This window comes from Gobio gobio, assembly GCF_949357685.1.
Source record: "Gobio gobio genome assembly, chromosome: 25".
Lineage (NCBI taxonomy): Eukaryota > Metazoa > Chordata > Actinopteri > Cypriniformes > Gobionidae > Gobio > Gobio gobio.
In genome coordinates this window covers 18,506,793-18,523,946 of record NC_137121.1, presented here as the reverse complement: position 1 = coordinate 18,523,946, position 17,154 = coordinate 18,506,793, and the positions used below count along the sequence as shown (strand labels likewise).

Genomic DNA, 17,154 nt, shown 5'->3' with positions numbered 1-17,154 from the left:
TCAAGCAGCAAGATGAAGGGGTTACTGGTTCTAACGGCTCTTTTTGTGGCCGTGTTTGGAAAAGTGACTTTTGAAGGGTGAGTTCACAAATCTTACATCTCCAAGTAACCTACCAACCTACTTTATGCTTTCAAATTCCTGGTTAATAAATAAACGTGTTAGCATATTGTCCTATGATATACTGACAGCTGAAATACTTCCTTATGTACGGGTTTTTGTTCTATTTATCTAAAACATGCAAAATAGGCCTATATTCATTATTTTGAATTTTGAAGCTAAAGAAATTGTATTACTTTTTCTACAGAGACCAGGTTCTTCGGATCACTGCAAAAGATGCAGAGCAGATTTCTCTCCTGAAGGAACTCCCTGAACAGACATCCGGGGTAAGTGTTTGGGAAGCCCATAGATTATTTGATTGTTTCTCATATGTTGGGATAAAGGTGACACTTGAACAGTATTTGTTTCTGGTCAGATTTATTTGGGTGGTGAAAAAAACCTGTCGAAAGTACAAACCACATAAACTAACATAAGTTTACAAATATACTGTTATTTTTTTAGGTGAGAATGTAGTTATTTAGACCTCAAATATGCAACTTATATATAAACAGCGCATATTTGACTAATTGTTTAGACATTTTCAGAGATTGAGCTCCAGAATGCCAGCGGCCGTTCAGCACTCATGCGAGAACAGCTTTATCCTGGCCAGTCCTTCGGGAATTTGCAGCTGGCTCTTATGTAGATAATGTTTAAACATGAAGTATAATTCCTTTTGGGTATATCAAATGGGCAATTTGTGTTCTTATTCATCTATTGTTCCAGAGAAAATCCATTTGTCTAAGGGCATAGTTTCATAACTTTATATTTTTATTTAGGCTAACTGAAATCCTGTAGGCTACTATAACTAGGGCTGCTTTTATATTTTTGACTGAACTGTTTGCTTGTGTTTATTTCCTATTGTACAAACTTATACTTTTATAATGGCTAAAATTGTAAGTAATATTTATTACTAAAAAGCCGTATTTGATATTGAGAAAGGGTCTGTTTGTGATTTCGACTTCAGTGAAAGTTAGAGGAATTATTACACCATTAGTCTTATAACATCTAAGTCTTGGCAAGTATTCACGTAAACACAGTCAGTTATGTTTTAAGTGAACGTAAACAGTTGAGAAAAAAACGAATGTGTAACAGTATAATGGGTCCATGCATCAGGTCTTAAAGTGATTACAGCCGAATATACCTTCTGCCAAATATGAGATAATATGCCTAAATTTCCCTCTCTGTTCAGCTGGACTTCTGGATGGAGCCCGTTCATGAGTCCCTGCCTGTGGATGTTCGTGTCCCTTTTAACAGCCTCCAGGCTGTCAGGGCATTCCTGGCATACAATCAGATCCCCTATAATGTCATGATTGAGAATGTTCAGGTGGGACTTTTTCAAAGCTGTGGTTGAAAAAAACTAATTCATATTTACTTCCATATAACATAAAATAATTGTTTACGGAGCTGAAAATCCTTACTTATTTGATGGCTTTCTGTAACAAGGAATTGCTGGATGATGAGGAACGTGAGATGGTGAAATATCGCTCCATGCCGAGAAGTACCGATGATTTTGTCTACACCACCTACCATGACCTGAACTCTGTGAGTGGTACAACTTTAATTCAATTCTATATATTTTATTGTACTTTAAATTGTTTGTATCAAATGTTTTGTGTTTAAGCCTACAGAAACTAATTTTACAATTTAGCATGCATTTGATCTTCACAATACTGTCTGCAGATTTACTCTTTCATGGACATGCTTGTGGCTGAAAACAGTAATCTGGTCAGCAAAATTGTGATTGGTCAGAGCTATGAGAGCCGCCCCTTGAACGTCCTGAAGGTAGGTCACGACTCACAATCAATAACAGTCTTATGATGTTCTTTATGCTTAGGAAACTTTAATGTTAGTTATTACATATGGCAGTATTCAGTAGAGATGGAATTAAGTTATTCAATCCCAATTTGCATACATCTATATGCCAGAATAGTGTGTCCCAAATCATAATATACTGATAATAGTACCTTTGGAAAATACCAAATCTCGGGTGAGTCCATGAAGGATGCATCGTTCATCATTTATCAGCGAAAATTGCACCCAAGCCATGATTATGTTGCAATTTCAGTAAACTAATAATGATTTTTAGCATAATAATTGTAGCTAGATGCTAATAAGGTGGTATCAAGATGCCTTACTACTTGCAGAAAAAAATGCATGTTTTACAGTTTCCAGTCATGTGTGATCAGAGTCTCCTGAGGAGTGTGTTTTAGAACATGTATAATGTACATTTTTATAAGCAATAAATGAATATTTCTATTTGTTCATTATGACTAATATCCTTTCATTCAGTTCAGCACTGGAGCAAACCGTCCAGGTCTCTGGATCGACACTGGCATCCACTCCAGAGAATGGGTCACTCAGGCCAGCGGAATCTGGTTTGCCAAGAAGGTCATCTGAAATTCTGAAATACCAGATGAATGCCAAATTAACTACAACATAACTGAATCAAAGATTTACACACGTGTATTTTTTGTTGAGTAGATCGTGAAAGACTACAGTCGTGACCCCGTCCTCACCGACATCCTTAACAACTATGATATCTTCTTGGAGATCGTCACCAACCCTGATGGTTTCGCCTACACCCACAGCAGAGTGAGTTTGACGCCTGGAAGATGTTACATGCACATTAAGTTTAATAGAATATTTTAATGAAACTAATTCCAATAGAAGAGAGCGCATCTTAGGGAAAAGTGTACAGGCAAGGTGCTCTATGGTCTAGGGTTTGTAAAAGTTCATAAAATAACTTTTGGATTACCATGGCACTCTTTTAGATTAAAAAGCCTTTATTGTCAGATGGCTACATATAAAAAATCTAAAAACTCTCCAACGCGTTTCGGCCCATGCCTTCCTCAGGGAGAGAATAACAACAAATTCAACAAATTAGTTGAATTGGTCATCCTAAAGTTTTCTTTTATGGACTATTTAAATTAAATATGCTCTCTTTCTTGTGGAATCCAATTGGTTGGTTTATTGGTTGTTTAAGGACCGCATGTGGCGTAAAACCAGGAAGCCGAACCCTGGCTCCAGCTGTGTTGGAGTTGATCCCAACAGAAACTGGGACGCTGGTTTTGGAGGTGAGATGCTTCAGTTGTACTGTAAGGCCCATGTTTGGGGGCGGGTGGGGGGGTCTGCCTGCCTTCTTTGATTTGATTGGCCATCTCGATTATTTTGACATTGACGAGTGCTGGTAGTCCACCTAGGCAAGCCAACCTAAAATGTAACTTGGTTACACTTTATTTCGATAATCCACTTTAGATATTTTACAAACTAGAAGTAACTTTATGGGTTAGGGTTAGTAGAATAAGTTGACATGTACTTTTGTACATCAACAAAGTTACTTGAAGTCAGTAGAATGTCTTTTGGGGGACCATTAAAATAAACTGTTACCAGATATTAAACAGTCTACTAATTCTAATGACTGGTAGTGGACATGTAGCTGACTGCAAAGTTACTTATAGTTAGTAGAATGTCTAAAATGGACAATTGAAATAAAGTGTTACCTGAAACTTTTAAGGGGCTGTAAAGATTTAAATAGTATGTAATACTTTATTGTAATTCTCTGATTACATCTATAGGTGGTGGATCCAGCAATAACCCATGCACTGAGACCTATCGCGGTCCCAGTGCTCATTCTGAGCCAGAGGTCAAGGCCATTGTGGACTTTGTGAAATCTCACGGCAACATCAAGGCCTTTGTGTCCATCCACAGCTATTCCCAGATGCTCCTGTATCCATACGGATACACAAGCACTGCTGCCAAGGACAAGGCTGAACTGGTATGCATGTGGAAACATACTATTCTAGATTAAACAACATTTAAAAAAATTAATTCTGTATTGTCTCTTCAGCATCAGCTCGCCAGTAAGGCCATCACTGAACTGAAGTCATTGTATAACACGAGCTACAGATATGGAAGCATCATTACCACCATCTGTAAGTTTAATAAGATTCACTTAATATTAATTTTGCATCACGGCTACCCTGCTAACAATCTCTGTTTTGTTCTCAGACCAAGCCAGTGGAGGCACTATTGACTGGACATACGATCATGGCATCAAGTACTCCTACACTTTTGAGCTGAGAGACACTGGTCGCTATGGTTTCATCCTGCCAGCCAATCAGATCGTCCCCACTGCTGAGGAGACCTGGCTGGCCCTGATGGCCATCATGGAGCACACCAAGAATAATCCATATTAAACATACAACATTATTTCTTTTATGTTTCGAAGTGAATAAAAGAGTCTTAATAAAAACAACAGAGAATCACCATCTTATGGATGTTGCTTTGATATACATTATCAAATATACGTTGTTCCTCCCCCAAAAGATTCTGGATACTGATATATCCGTACCATTTATCAGTCGTTATTAGAGATTTGTATTTATTTATCAGTATAAGTTAATATTGGATATGTAATTGTTGAAGCTGATTACCTCTATTTTAACATTTAGATTATATTTGCCATCTAACGCTCACATAAAGTTCATAAAATCTCAAAATGAATATCGATTTTTTTCATACTGTACATTATAATATTGGGATGTATGTGACACGTCTTGCATGATGAGAAACCCATTAATCAGAATAATGATTCTTTCACAAACTGCTCGGAGACGCAAAGGCTGAGGATCCAAACACAGTCTTTAGTAGGGAAATCCAGAATCATAATCCATGTAACAGGCAGACGGTCAAACACACAGGTAAACAATCCAAATAGGCTGGAAATACAGGCAGGCAGGGTAATCCAAATAACCAGGCAAAAGAGTCAAAAGGGAACCAGAATAGCACACTCAGAATTTCAGTGTGAAAACAAAGCAAAGAATAACTGAGATACACATAGTTTATATAGGCTGGGTTTAACAAGATAATAAGCAACAACAACTGAAGATCAGACAGGATGTGCCTGGGCAGAGGGTTCTGGGAAATGCAGTTCATGAGGATATGGCAATGGACTAGGAATGAGTGTCCTCTGGTGGATATCAAGGGATATGACAGACATAATGAAGAGGAGCAGGACATATGTTTTTATTCCTTAACACTGATATCAGCGAAAAAAAGGGCATCGAGCTGTTCTGCTGATCTTTACTTTCCACCAAAGGATCAGTAAGTTTGAAACAGGCGACTGAAGTTTATTTTTAACAGGAACCCAATCAGATAAGTTTGCAGATTTATGAATCTGTCAGTATAGAGTATTTAATCCTTTTACCTGATAAGGTTGAAAGCTAAAGTGGCCTTTGTTATCTAAACGTTCAGGTTAAATCCTATGTTTCTTTTTGAGAAGGAACTAGACGCTATGTCCCCTAGAGGGCTGTAACGGGGAATGCCTCCGGCATGACAGGTGTCTGAAGCACATGACAATCTAAACTGTCTAAATATGAGTCTAAATATGACAATGAACTTGACATTGGCAGGTGGCAGCCTATGACGTCACCACTGGTGCGACTGTGAGTATAAAAGGGCACCTGTGAAATACGTCATCCTCTTTCTTGTCTTCAGGAGACCATCTGTTTGAGTGTGTCTCAATAGAAAGGCAAACTATGGCTAGCATTAGCACCATGAGTTTCAGGAAGTGTGTTCATCCATGTCAGCGTTTCCTGATACCTGATGACACACGATATGTGCGTTATGTGCATTGGTGAGGAGCATGCATGCTCAGTCCTTGAGGGGGCTGTATGCATGCATTGCGAGCACTTTCCCATGAGGAAGCTTCGCTCTCGTTTGTCTCTTTTCTCGAGGGAATCGGGACAGCTATCTGTACCTTGCAGTTCAGGACCCGCTGCAGCTGAGGCAAGTAGGAGACTGAGTTTGTGGGGCTTTTCACATCCAGAGGAAACGCTGTCTGCATCGAGCTCGCAGCATCCTCAAGGACTCCTCTCACCCAGCCCACAGACTGTTTTCTCTCCTGCCCTCCGGCAGGCGTTTCAGGATCCACCGGACCAGGACCAGCAGACTAAAGAACAGTTTTTTCCCCAGAGCTGTCTCCTTACTGAACTCAAACCCCCGTTGATCCACTTCCCTCATATACTGATAACTCTCCTACCTCACATCCACCTTCACTTTGTTATTTGCACTACCGACTGTTTATTACAGTAACGACTGTTTACTTATGCATTTTGCACTACCATACCGTAACTGGATTATGCTCATTTGCACTGCCGACTGTTATTTACAGTACCAACTGTTTACATTTGTATTTTGCACTGTACTTCTAACTGTAATATGCAATCACTTCCACTGCACTTTTACACTTTTTTTCGGATAGCTTCTGTCCATAATTTATTGCACTACCTTAATCCACTGCCATATTCCTCATTTTAGCCTAACATATCATTGTATACCTCTATCTGTAAAATTCTGTTTATAGTAATAGCCATCTGTATATTATATTATATTCATAGTACATATCCACCTGTAAATTCTGTTTATAGTATTAACCATCTGTATATTATTCCCTGAAACTGCCTCATCGACACGCCATCTCAATAAACCCGTCTCCAGCGTGTTGCCTCCGATCATTCGAATATTGCACTTTAATAATTATTTAATCAACATCATCCTCAATAAACCCGTCTCCAGCATGTTGCCCCCGGTCCCTCGAATATTCTGATCTATTATGACCTCCGAGCTGTAAAACTGCCAGAATAATAATAATAATACGCTGTTTGTTAATTGGCCAGAGGAGAACTGGCACCCCGACTGAGCCTGGTTTCTCCCAAGGTTTATTTTTCTCCATTAGGTCACCTAATGGGGTTTTGGTTTCCTTGCCACTGTTGCCTCTGGCTTGGCGTGCTCAGTTGGGGACACTACATTTTTCAACTAAACATCGAAATACATCTAAATAATAAACTAAATTAACCATTTATATTAAATTACTGATCAAATTATTGATCTAAAGCCCACACTGTCACTGTATGATACTTGAAATTTTTCCAGAATGGCTATACAGCTGAATAAAATTATGCTGCATTATTTTCCTGTTTAACACTGTAAAGCTGCTTTGAAACAATCTACATTGTTAAAAGCGCTATATAAATAAAGTTGACTTGACTTGACTTGACACTGTACATATTCACCTGTAAATTCTGTTTATAGTAATAACCATCTCTCTATTTATAGATATATTTATATATATTCAGTACATATCCATGTCCTGCACTTATGCAAACGTTGCATATCCTGCACTTGCTGCTATTGCACTTCTGGTTAGACCTAAACTGCATTTCGTTGCCTTGTACTTGTACTTGTGTAATGACAATAAAGTTGAATCTAATCTAATCTAATCTTTTGAGAAAGGTATGAAAATCTCTGAATTATCGGCGGCTGGCAATCCTCACGTCCATCTAATCCGGCAGTGAGCATTCTCCTCACCTCAAGCCCACGCAGGATGAGGCTGTTAAGATCAAGGATGTCTCTGAGCACTCTTAGTCCGCCTGCCTTCATATGACGAGCTGCCGGATATGATAGAGATTACATCTGCCATGGAAGCGCAAGCTTCCTTGAAAGCTTCCTGTCGGGACATAACCGCACAGTCTCGTACGAGATACAGAGGTGCAGAGATCTTGAAGAAAGCCCTATTCTGCTTGCATCCATCTTTCACAGGCGAACTATGCTAGAGAAATGAAAGCTCTAGCGTAAAGTTCTGCCAGGAAGATTCAATGTTACGTCACTTATCACATTCAGTCCTAACCAATCATGTCCTAATTCTCAGAGTATAAAAGATGGTCACTTACACATGTCTGAGTTCACAGATGCTGATGCCAACATTTACCTCCATCCTCCCCACCACCACCAGGATGGTCCCCACCTATACCTCCCTGGGGTTTGGTCCCTGCCTTCATCTCCAGGCAGGAAATGCAGAGTCCATTACCCCCGAGACGGGAGCTACGGACAGGGCCAATGCCAAAGAAACAAGTAAATATTATACTTGCTGGTCTGTCAATAAATTTGTTACTTTATTGTACTTCATCTGGTCTCCCAAGTCTTTCTGGTAGAACTGTATGTTCAGGCCTCCGCTCCCCTGGGGCTCAGCCCCAAATTCCGAGTCGTAGGCTCTCTTTGAGTCGTAGCTCCTCCTTGGAGGTGCCCTGAGTATAGAACATAATTAGGCCTCCTCTCGTTTTAGAGAGTCAGCATATTGAGGACTCCCTTCTCGGAGATGGAATTGGAAGTACTTTGAACCATTGTTTATTCGCTTTATCTGCTATAATAGTGTCAAGTTGTTAGGCCTTCTTTAGGCCTCCCTGACATACATTGGACGTAGCTAGGCCTCCTCTTCTGAGAAAGTCATTTTTTCAAGGCTTTCAAGAGAAAGCCGTCTTCCAAGCTCAGCCTGGAGCTAAGTTGTTAAGCTCTCTGTGAGCCTCCTTTGTCACTGTCAGCCTTATCTGAGCCTATTTATTGTTAGTCCCCCTCTCACTACAGAGAGCTGTTCTTTAGAGGCCTCCACTCCACTGAGCTCCGCCCATTATTGTGTCAGGCAGCTAGCTCTGTTATGTAGCTTCCTTGAAAGGCATAGGACGTAGTGTTTTCGTCCTATGAGCTCAGCCATAGTACTGCAAGTGTTTCTAGGCCTCCTCTCACTAGAGAGAGTTATCATACCAGGTCTCTGCTCCCTTGAGCTCTGCTAGTGCAGTTTTTGCAAGTTGTAGGGTCTCTGTGAGCCTCCTTACGAGATGTCCTGATGGTTGGGCATCGTCATGATAAGGCCTCCGCTCCTAGAGCTCGTCTAGGTTGTTTGCCAAGTGGTTAGGCTCTTTGTGAGCCTCCTTTGCTGCTAAGAGCATCACTAGGCCTCCTCTCGCTAGAGGGAATTCTCTTATCGAGGCCTCTGCTCCGCTAGGATAGCCATTTGTGAGTTGTAGGCTCTCTGTGAGCCTCCTTACAAATAATCCTTAGTGTGGGGCGTTGTTAGGTCTCCCCTTGTTTTAGAGTCGTCATGCTGATGCCTCCGCTCCTAGAGCTCGGCTAGGCGGTAGGGTAGTATGCTAGGTCATTAGGCTTTCTGCGAGCCTCCTTGGCTACTGACCTCAGTGTTGAGTGTTGCTAGGCCTCCTCTCATTATTGTATTGAGTCATTGTATTGAGTTCTCCACTCTGCGGAGCTTCGCGGGCCAGTTAGACTCTTGTTTGAGGCCTCCACACTTCCGGGCTGCCTTAACAGAAATTCTGAGTGTTAGGCTCTCTGTGAACCTCCTTGGACGCTGGCCTAAATATGTACATAGTTAGGCTTCCCCTCTTTAGAGGCATCCTGCTGAGGCCTCCGTTCTTGAGAAGCTCTGGTCTATGATCGTTGCTGGTGGGGACCTCTAGGGATGGGGCGGCAGTGGCTCAGTGGTTCATGTAGGTTGACTCCTTTGAGTCCTCATCCTTTGACTTAGCTCAGCCAATAGGGCACTGGCGGCGTAGGTATTCTGTTCCCCATAGCACACTCTAAGGGATGCAGCGCGAGTTCCCTTTCGAAAGGGAATGTCTCAGGTTACGTATGTAACCAGGATTCCCTGAGAATAGGTCCCTTTGCCATGCTTCCGGTTTTCCTGCACACGTCTCCTTCAGACAAGAAGTGGATGACGTATTTCACAGGTACCCTTGTACACTCACGTTGGCACCAGATATGACATCATGGGTAGCCACCTGATGTCAAGTTCATTGTTGTGTTTAGACTCATGCTTCAGACACCTGTCTCGGCAGAGGCATTCCCCATAGTGCCCTCTAGGGGACGCAGCGTCCTAAGCTTTTCTATCAGTTCTAAGAAAGTCTTTCATCTATAAAGAATAAAAAGTTAGAGAATAACAACAACTTTTAATGGGGTCAAATTAATTATATTGGAGTCAAATAAACAATTGAATTAATCACTTGATCCTTCAACTGTTTTTTTGTTTTGATTATTATGTTATTGAATGATGGCTCAATTCACATGCAAAGAGGGTGTTTCTTTAAAGCAAAAAATGCTAAAATAGAACAAAAATAAATAAATCAAATTACTCTTTAACAAGGAAAAATTGATATGAAAAAAAAATTATTTAAAGATTTTGACGCACCTAGACTTTTGCTCTTATCAGTCAGCTTATTCAGTGTTCACCCTGTCAACATTTTCACTGGCCTCGCCACAACGAAACAAAAACTTACTGATTTTTTTATAATTTCAAACCCATTCTGACTGATGATCATGTCACTCTCGTAATTTCTACAAAACCTTAAAGCAATATTTGCAGAACAATGTCAAAAACATCACCTAAAACAAATGAGTAGGTTTGCAAAAAAGCATAAAAACACATTATCGAAAAATGGGAACTGTCTATAGACTGAATTTCCAGTTTACTTCCTCATTTGACAGTGAATCATGGGCTTGAAATAAGTACAACTTGTTTTCTTGTCAATTGTTGCTATATTTAGAAACAGGCGAGAAAACAGATGCAATGTTCTCATCCCTTAAACTCCATCATCAGTGTTTTATAAGGTTGTGAGAACCAAAGCAGCAGGTTTGTCTGAACCCTGACCATGTTAGCTTCTCGAAACCAGTCATAATCAGCATGATAGTAGAACTATATAAAGGGGGCACTTACTATGAGAAACTCTACTTCAAGCAGCAAGATGAAGGGGTTACTGGTTCTAACGGCTCTTTTTGTGGCCGCGTTTGGAAAAGTGACTTTTGAAGGGTGAGCTCACAAATCTTGTTTTTCCAAGTATCCTATCCTATCCCTTACTTTATGATTTCAAATGTCCAGTTAATAAATAAACGTGCAGCTGAAATATTGTCGTATACTAACAGCTGAAATAGAGAGAGAAACAAACTGTGACTTGCATGTGACAGTTTTTGTTTTATTTAAAAACAAAATAGGTCTATACTTTTTATTCCGAATATTGAAGCTAAAGAAATTGTATTACTGTTCCTACAGAGACCAGGTTCTTCGGATCACTGCAAAAGATGCAGAGCAGATCTCTCTCCTGAAGGAACTGCCTGAACACACATCCGGGGTAAGTGTTTGTGAAGCTCATAGATTATTTGATTGTTTCTGATTTGTTCCACAAGCGATTTGTTCTCGTGCATCAAGCACAATAGAGCTTCTATTTATGTTCGCTGATCAATGTTTATGTGAATAAAAGCCTAAATTCAATCTGTTCATCATATAAAGCGATTGTGTCTCTTCAGAAAATTTTGACTAAACTGCTCGATTCATATGGATTAGATTTACGATTTCTTTATGAACATTTTGAAGTGTCAGTTACGTAACTGCCAATGGAAGGACAGAAAGCTCTCAGATTTCATCAAAAAGATCTTAATTTGTGTTCCGAAGATTAATGAAAGTCTTACGGGTTTGGATTTGGAACATAAGGGATAGTTCACCCAAAAATGAAAATTCTGTCATCATTTACTCACCCTCATGTTGTTCCAAACCTGTATGAGTTTCTTTCTTCTGTTGAACACAAAAGAAGATATTTTAAAGATGTTGGTAATCAATCCGTTGATGGTAGCCTTTGACTTCCACAGTAGGAAAAAAAATACTATGGAAGTCAATGGCTCCTGTCAACTTGTCTGGTTACCAACATTCTCATAGTAAATTATATACATTCAATACATTTAATTTATTTATATGTATTACTAGTACTGTATGCATTGTTTATATTATACTCATATTATAATGTAAAATAAAGTATTACCCTATATTTTGCTCTGTGTTCAGCTGGAATTCTGGATGGAGCCCGTTCATGAGTCCCTGCCTGTGGATGTCCGTGTCCCTTTTAACAGCCTCCAGGCTGTCAGGGCATTCCTGGCATACAATCAGATCCCCTATAATGTCATGATTGAGAATGTTCAGGTGGGACTATTTCAAAGCTGTGGTCAAAAAAACCCAAAAACAAATAAAACTTCTGGTCGTATACTTCCATATAATACTAAATATTTTCAGAGTTGAAAATCCTTACTTATTTGATGGCTTTCTGTATCAAGGAATTGCTGGATGATGAGGAACGTGAGATGGTGAAACATCGCTCCATGCCGAGAAGTACCGATGATTTTGTCTACACCACCTACCATGACCTGAACTCTGTGAGTGGTGCAACTTCAATTCAATAGCATTACAAGACATTGAACTTTCAACACAAGCCTTTTCAAAGAAACCATGTTTTATTGTAGTTTAAAATTGTTTGCATCAAATGTGTTTATGACTTCAGTTCAATTTGTTGTGTTTAAGAATAATTTTACATACAACCATACCTTTGATCTTCACCATACTGTCTGCAGATTTACTCTTTCATGGACATGCTTGTGGCAGAAAACAGTAATCTGGTCAGCAAAATTGTGATTGGTCAGAGCTATGAGAGCCGCCCCTTGAACGTCCTGAAGGTAGGTCACGACTCACAATCAATAACAGTCTTATGATGTTCTTTATGCTTATTTTACTATTAGGAAACTTTAACAATCAATAACAGTCTTATGATGTTCTTTATGCTTATTTTACTATTAGGAAACTTTAAATGTTAGTTTTTACATTTGGCAGGATTTAATAGAGATGGAAATAAGTTATTAAATCGCAATTTGAGTTTCCGCTGATAATAGTACCTTGGAAAATATCAAATCTCAGGTGAGTCCGTGAAGGATGCATCGTTCATCATTTATCAGCGAATATTGCACACAAGCCATGATTATCTACTATTCCAGTACTTTCAGGCTAATAATCTTCACTAGATGCTAATAAGGTGGTATCGAGATGTAGTTTTATTACACTGCCACACTACTTGCAATTTCCAGTGTGGTGTATAATGTACATTTTTATTAAAGAACTGGAATGCATGCAGCGTAAGTTATAGAAAAGTCAGGGTAAATTAATATTTTCACTTGTTCTTTATGACTAATTTTCTTTCATTCAGTTCAGCACTGGAGCGAACCGTCCAGGTATCTGGATCGACACTGGCATCCACTCCAGAGAATGGGTCACTCAGGCCAGCGGAATCTGGTTTGCCAAGAAGGTCATCTGAAATACCAGATGAATACCAAATCTAACATAAGTGAATCAAAAATTTACACACGTGTATTTTTTGTTGAGTAGATTGTGAAAGACTACGGTCGTGACCCCGTCCTCACCGACATCCTTAACAACTATGATATCTTCTTGGAGATCGTCACCAACCCTGATGGTTTCGCCTACACCCACAGCAGTGTGAGTTTGATGCCTGGGAGATGTTACATGCATATTCGGTTAAAGCTACACTGTGTAACTTTTTTAGTCTATTGTTAGCTAAAAACACTTAGTTCTTTCAAAAATATATGTGCTCATTAATGTATATTTACTTCTTTCAAGTAATAAAGTATTCTCGTAAGTTTATAATATGCCATTGAAAATACATAAGGTAATGGGATCTAACGGTGGTCGCCATGTTGCCCCTCCATTTTGAAAGTACATTAGCCAAAGAGGGACATACCCGTAAATTCAAGCTTCGCTTTTCGCGTTTTAACCGGTTTTAACACTCGATGGCACTGTACAAAATTCTCTGCCTCGCGCATGTGCGCGTCAACTTGTTCAGACTTGTCTGGTGCATGCGCCGAGAGTTTTCATCTCAGCAGCGTCCAGTAACAGTTATACAGAGTTTTCCTGGCTTGTTTATTCCTCAAAAGTCTGTTTTTCCTTGTGTGGTATTTCTGTGCTCGTAAGTAATAATAGTTATTGTCATTGTAGATGTGTTTCAGAGTGTGTCATCGCGTAATTCAGTTGATGTCACCTCAGAAGTATTTTTGTGTCAACATAGGGTACAATCAGTGTTGGGCACGTTTCTTAAAAAAAGTAATTAGTTATAGTTACTAGTTACTTCTTACAAATAGTAACTGAGTTAGTAACTGAGTTACATCATTATAAAAGTAACTAATTACCAGGGAAAGTAATTACTGCGTTACTTTTTTTTTTTCTCCAAATGTTCAAATATGTCAAATAACTTGGATGCCCCCAATATTAGATATGTTAAATGAATGAATTGGACACTAAATAGAATAAATTATTATTATAAAACATTGTACATTAATGTACACTATTGTAATGTTACTGTGGGACAATGTGAGAGACACCTATCAAATTCAATGCATTATTGTAAATATTATCAGTAGGCCTACTATAGTGTAAATATTGTGTAAATATTATCAGTACTATACTTTCCTTTGGTAGTGGAGCTCACGTTATCACCTGGGTTTTTAGCCACTTTTGTGGCATATGATGATGTGAGGCGCTTCAGAATCACTTGCCACCGGCGTGGAGAGACTCTTTCTTCCTGGGCATAAGTTGCACATTACTTAAATATTCTTACCTTTCACCTCAACGAGGGAAAAGTAGCGTTTATACTTCCAATTTGCGAACGCTACCTTTGAAGTCGTTGGACCATCGCTGAATGTGCATATGCGTGTGCGTCATAGGTGTGTGTGTGTGTGTGTCTGTGAACCAAAGACCGTGAAAAAAATAGGTGTGAACTCAACCTATCAACTTCAACCTTGTCTCCCACCCACCAATCATCATCAGTTATGTGTACCACCGCACCCACCCCCAACACGCATGGCTAGACTGACAGAGAGCCTGTTCGGATGAAAAGCGCTTCAGTGAGCTCAATGACTAAAGACTAACGCCGCATTTTTTTTCCTCAGTAACGCTAACGGCGTTGTAACGGGAGAAACAGTAATTCGTTTGATTACTCGTTACTGAAAAAAATAATTCCGTTAGGAACGCCGTTTATCTGTAACGCCGTTATTCCCATCACTGGGTACAATAGCGTAATGCTCACCTATTTGAATAATCATTCAGTTATTTTGTTATCAACAATGTTTATTCGTTTATAGAAAATATTTGCTTGTAATGTATGTTGATGGAAATATGTATCAGGTCTGATCGGCATATTAACAATTTATACAGAGCGCACGGCAGTGCTAACGTTAAAGCTGCGCACACACTTTTGTAATCCGACACCGCTTGTTAGCAGCAGCTGCGGCAGCTCCGCTCCTTTTAATGCAGCTGCCTTTAGCGCCTATATATGGTACAATAAGCTCTGGTTTACGGTTACATTATACAAATGTAACTTATAAGTATAGTTATACAGTTCTTAACTGTGTATGTATATTTACCATCCTTATTTGTTCTCTCACAGAAACCACATTTATGTACATATCCACGCAAACCTGTTTATGCCTTGCAATTGGATGACTGAATAAACATTACTATCATCAAAGTTCACTCTGGATTAGCTGCAGTTCTTTCTAGCCGAATAATTAGGCCAGTTGAGTTCCAACCATCCCACTGCGCACAGAATATCCCACAGGCACCGTGTCGAATGTGGACGAGGTCGAACTGGAAGCCATGTTAATCTTGGACTAAATCGGCCACCGTAGGAGTTGAAACGAAATCGGAATTGAGAGGAACAGAAACTAAAATTCACTGGATGGTCATATACCATTTCACCACTAGATGGGGGAAAATATCACACAGTGTAGCTTTAAACAGAACAATATTTTAATGCAATTTGTGTAATCCAATTGGTTGTTTAAGGACCGCATGTGGCGAAAAACCAGAAAGCCCAACCCTGGCTCCAGCTGTGTTGGAGTTGATCCCAACAGAAACTGGGATGCTGGCTTTGGAGGTAAGATGTAGCATTACGGTTGGGATATTGGTTCTGATTGATTTATATAGTCAAATTATATTTAATCTTAGCACTGTTTTTCATCAATAGGTCCTGGTGCCAGCAGCAACCCATGCTCTCAGACCTTTCACGGACCCAGTGCTCATTCTGAGCCAGAGATCAAGGCCATTGTGGACTTTGTGAAATCTCACGGTAACCTCAAGGCCTTTTTGTCCATCCACAGCTATTCCCAGATGCTCCTGTATCCACATGGATACACAACGACTCCTGCCAATGACCAGGCTGAACTGGTATGCATGCCACAGAAACGTGCTGAATTTGATGCTTTTAACCTACTCAATATGTTCAAATCAATTCTGTATTGTCCCTACAGCATGAACTCGCAAGAAAGGCCATCACTGAACTGAAGTCTTTATATAATACTGCATATACATTTGGCAGCATGATTACTACTATCTGTAAGTACATTTTCAGGGAATCTAAAGCTCTAATCTTGTCAATATCATAATGACTAATAATCTCACTGCTAACAATCTCTTTGCTCTCAGACCAAGCTGATGGAGTCACTACTGACTGGACTTATGATCAGGGCATCAAGTACTCCTACACCTTTGAGCTGAGAGACACTGGTCGCTATGGTTTCATCCTGCCAGCCAATCAGATCGTCCCCACTGCTGAGGAGACCTGGCTGGCCCTGATGACCATCATGGAGCACACCAAGAATAATCCATATTAAACATACAATATTTTTGTGAAGAGTCAAAGTGCGAAAGTGTTAAGCATGAAGTAAGGGATATTGTACAGTCAAGCTGGTCCTTATGGCAAAAAGGGGTTTATTTTGCGATAAAGACTGTCAGATTGTAGATTATCCATCTTATTGCATTACTTTTCAACAAATAAATAAAAGGTATGGAAATACTGATTTGAGTGAAAAAAAGTGTTTGTTTTTCTCACGTATTTGTTGGCAAACTGGCGATCCTCGGCCCATCTTTGCTCCTAAAGGATTAGACCTTTCTTGGATGCTGCTTTTGTACCAAATCATAATTACAATCACCTGTTGACATCACATCATTATTTAACCATTTTACCTCATTACTAGCCCTAAATTGCTCCTGTCCCAACTTTTTTTGAAATGTGTTGCAGGTCTGAATGACAGGAAAGGATGCATATTTACAAATGACATGAAGTTGACCTGACAAAACATTAAATATTTTGTGTTCATATTGTCTGCAATGAAATACAAGTCAAAGTAAATTTAGAAATCACTTCTTTCTTTTTTTTATTTGCGTTATCCATACTGTCCCAACTTTTTCTGATTTGGGGTTGTAGTAAATCTGGCTCTATGTCCTCAGTAAAAGGTGCACTGATTAGTTATGAGCGGTCAGAGGCAGAGCATATGAGCGGAGTGGAGCGGTGAGAATATCCGCTCATCGCTCACGGAACTGTTCAC

The 17,154-nt window shown here is 39.6% G+C and overlaps 2 protein-coding genes across 2 annotated transcripts; both read left to right on the top strand.

Annotated features, from left to right (window-relative positions):
* Positions 1-4,591, top strand: LOC307121485 (carboxypeptidase A1-like). Its single transcript, XM_079809089.1, has 11 exons — positions 1-77; positions 305-383; positions 1,286-1,420; positions 1,540-1,638; positions 1,777-1,878; positions 2,386-2,484; positions 2,578-2,688; positions 3,080-3,170; positions 3,672-3,871; positions 3,944-4,028; positions 4,105-4,591. Exons 1-11 carry the CDS (start codon positions 13-15, stop codon positions 4,290-4,292), a joined length of 1,254 nt encoding a protein of 417 aa, XP_079665215.1. The 5' UTR covers positions 1-12; the 3' UTR covers positions 4,293-4,591.
* A 5,912-nt stretch (positions 4,592-10,503) lies between these two features.
* On the top strand, positions 10,504-16,634 carry LOC307121484 (carboxypeptidase A1-like). The gene is made up of 11 exons (XM_079809088.1): positions 10,504-10,750; positions 10,991-11,069; positions 11,777-11,911; positions 12,043-12,141; positions 12,337-12,438; positions 12,963-13,061; positions 13,142-13,252; positions 15,614-15,704; positions 15,795-15,994; positions 16,078-16,162; positions 16,253-16,634. Exons 1-11 carry the CDS (start codon positions 10,659-10,661, stop codon positions 16,438-16,440), a joined length of 1,281 nt encoding a protein of 426 aa, XP_079665214.1. The 5' UTR covers positions 10,504-10,658; the 3' UTR covers positions 16,441-16,634.
* The last annotated feature ends 520 nt before the right edge of the window (positions 16,635-17,154 follow it).

Bases quoted from the DNA above. Each gene is read 5' to 3' on its own strand.
- LOC307121484 (XM_079809088.1), top strand. From the start codon at position 10,659: ATGAGAAACTCTACTTCAAGCAGCAAGATGAAGGGGTTACTGGTTCTA. The intron at 11,070-11,776 runs GTAAGTGTTTGT...CTCTGTGTTCAG, and splicing joins TGCCTGAACACACATCCGGG to CTGGAATTCTGGATGGAGCC. The intron at 11,912-12,042 runs GTGGGACTATTT...TTCTGTATCAAG, and splicing joins TCATGATTGAGAATGTTCAG to GAATTGCTGGATGATGAGGA.
- LOC307121485 (XM_079809089.1), top strand. From the start codon at position 13: ATGAAGGGGTTACTGGTTCTAACGGCTCTTTTTGTGGCCGTGTTTGGA. The intron at 1,879-2,385 runs GTAGGTCACGAC...CCTTTCATTCAG, and splicing joins GCCCCTTGAACGTCCTGAAG to TTCAGCACTGGAGCAAACCG. The intron at 4,029-4,104 runs GTAAGTTTAATA...TTTTGTTCTCAG, and splicing joins AAGCATCATTACCACCATCT to ACCAAGCCAGTGGAGGCACT.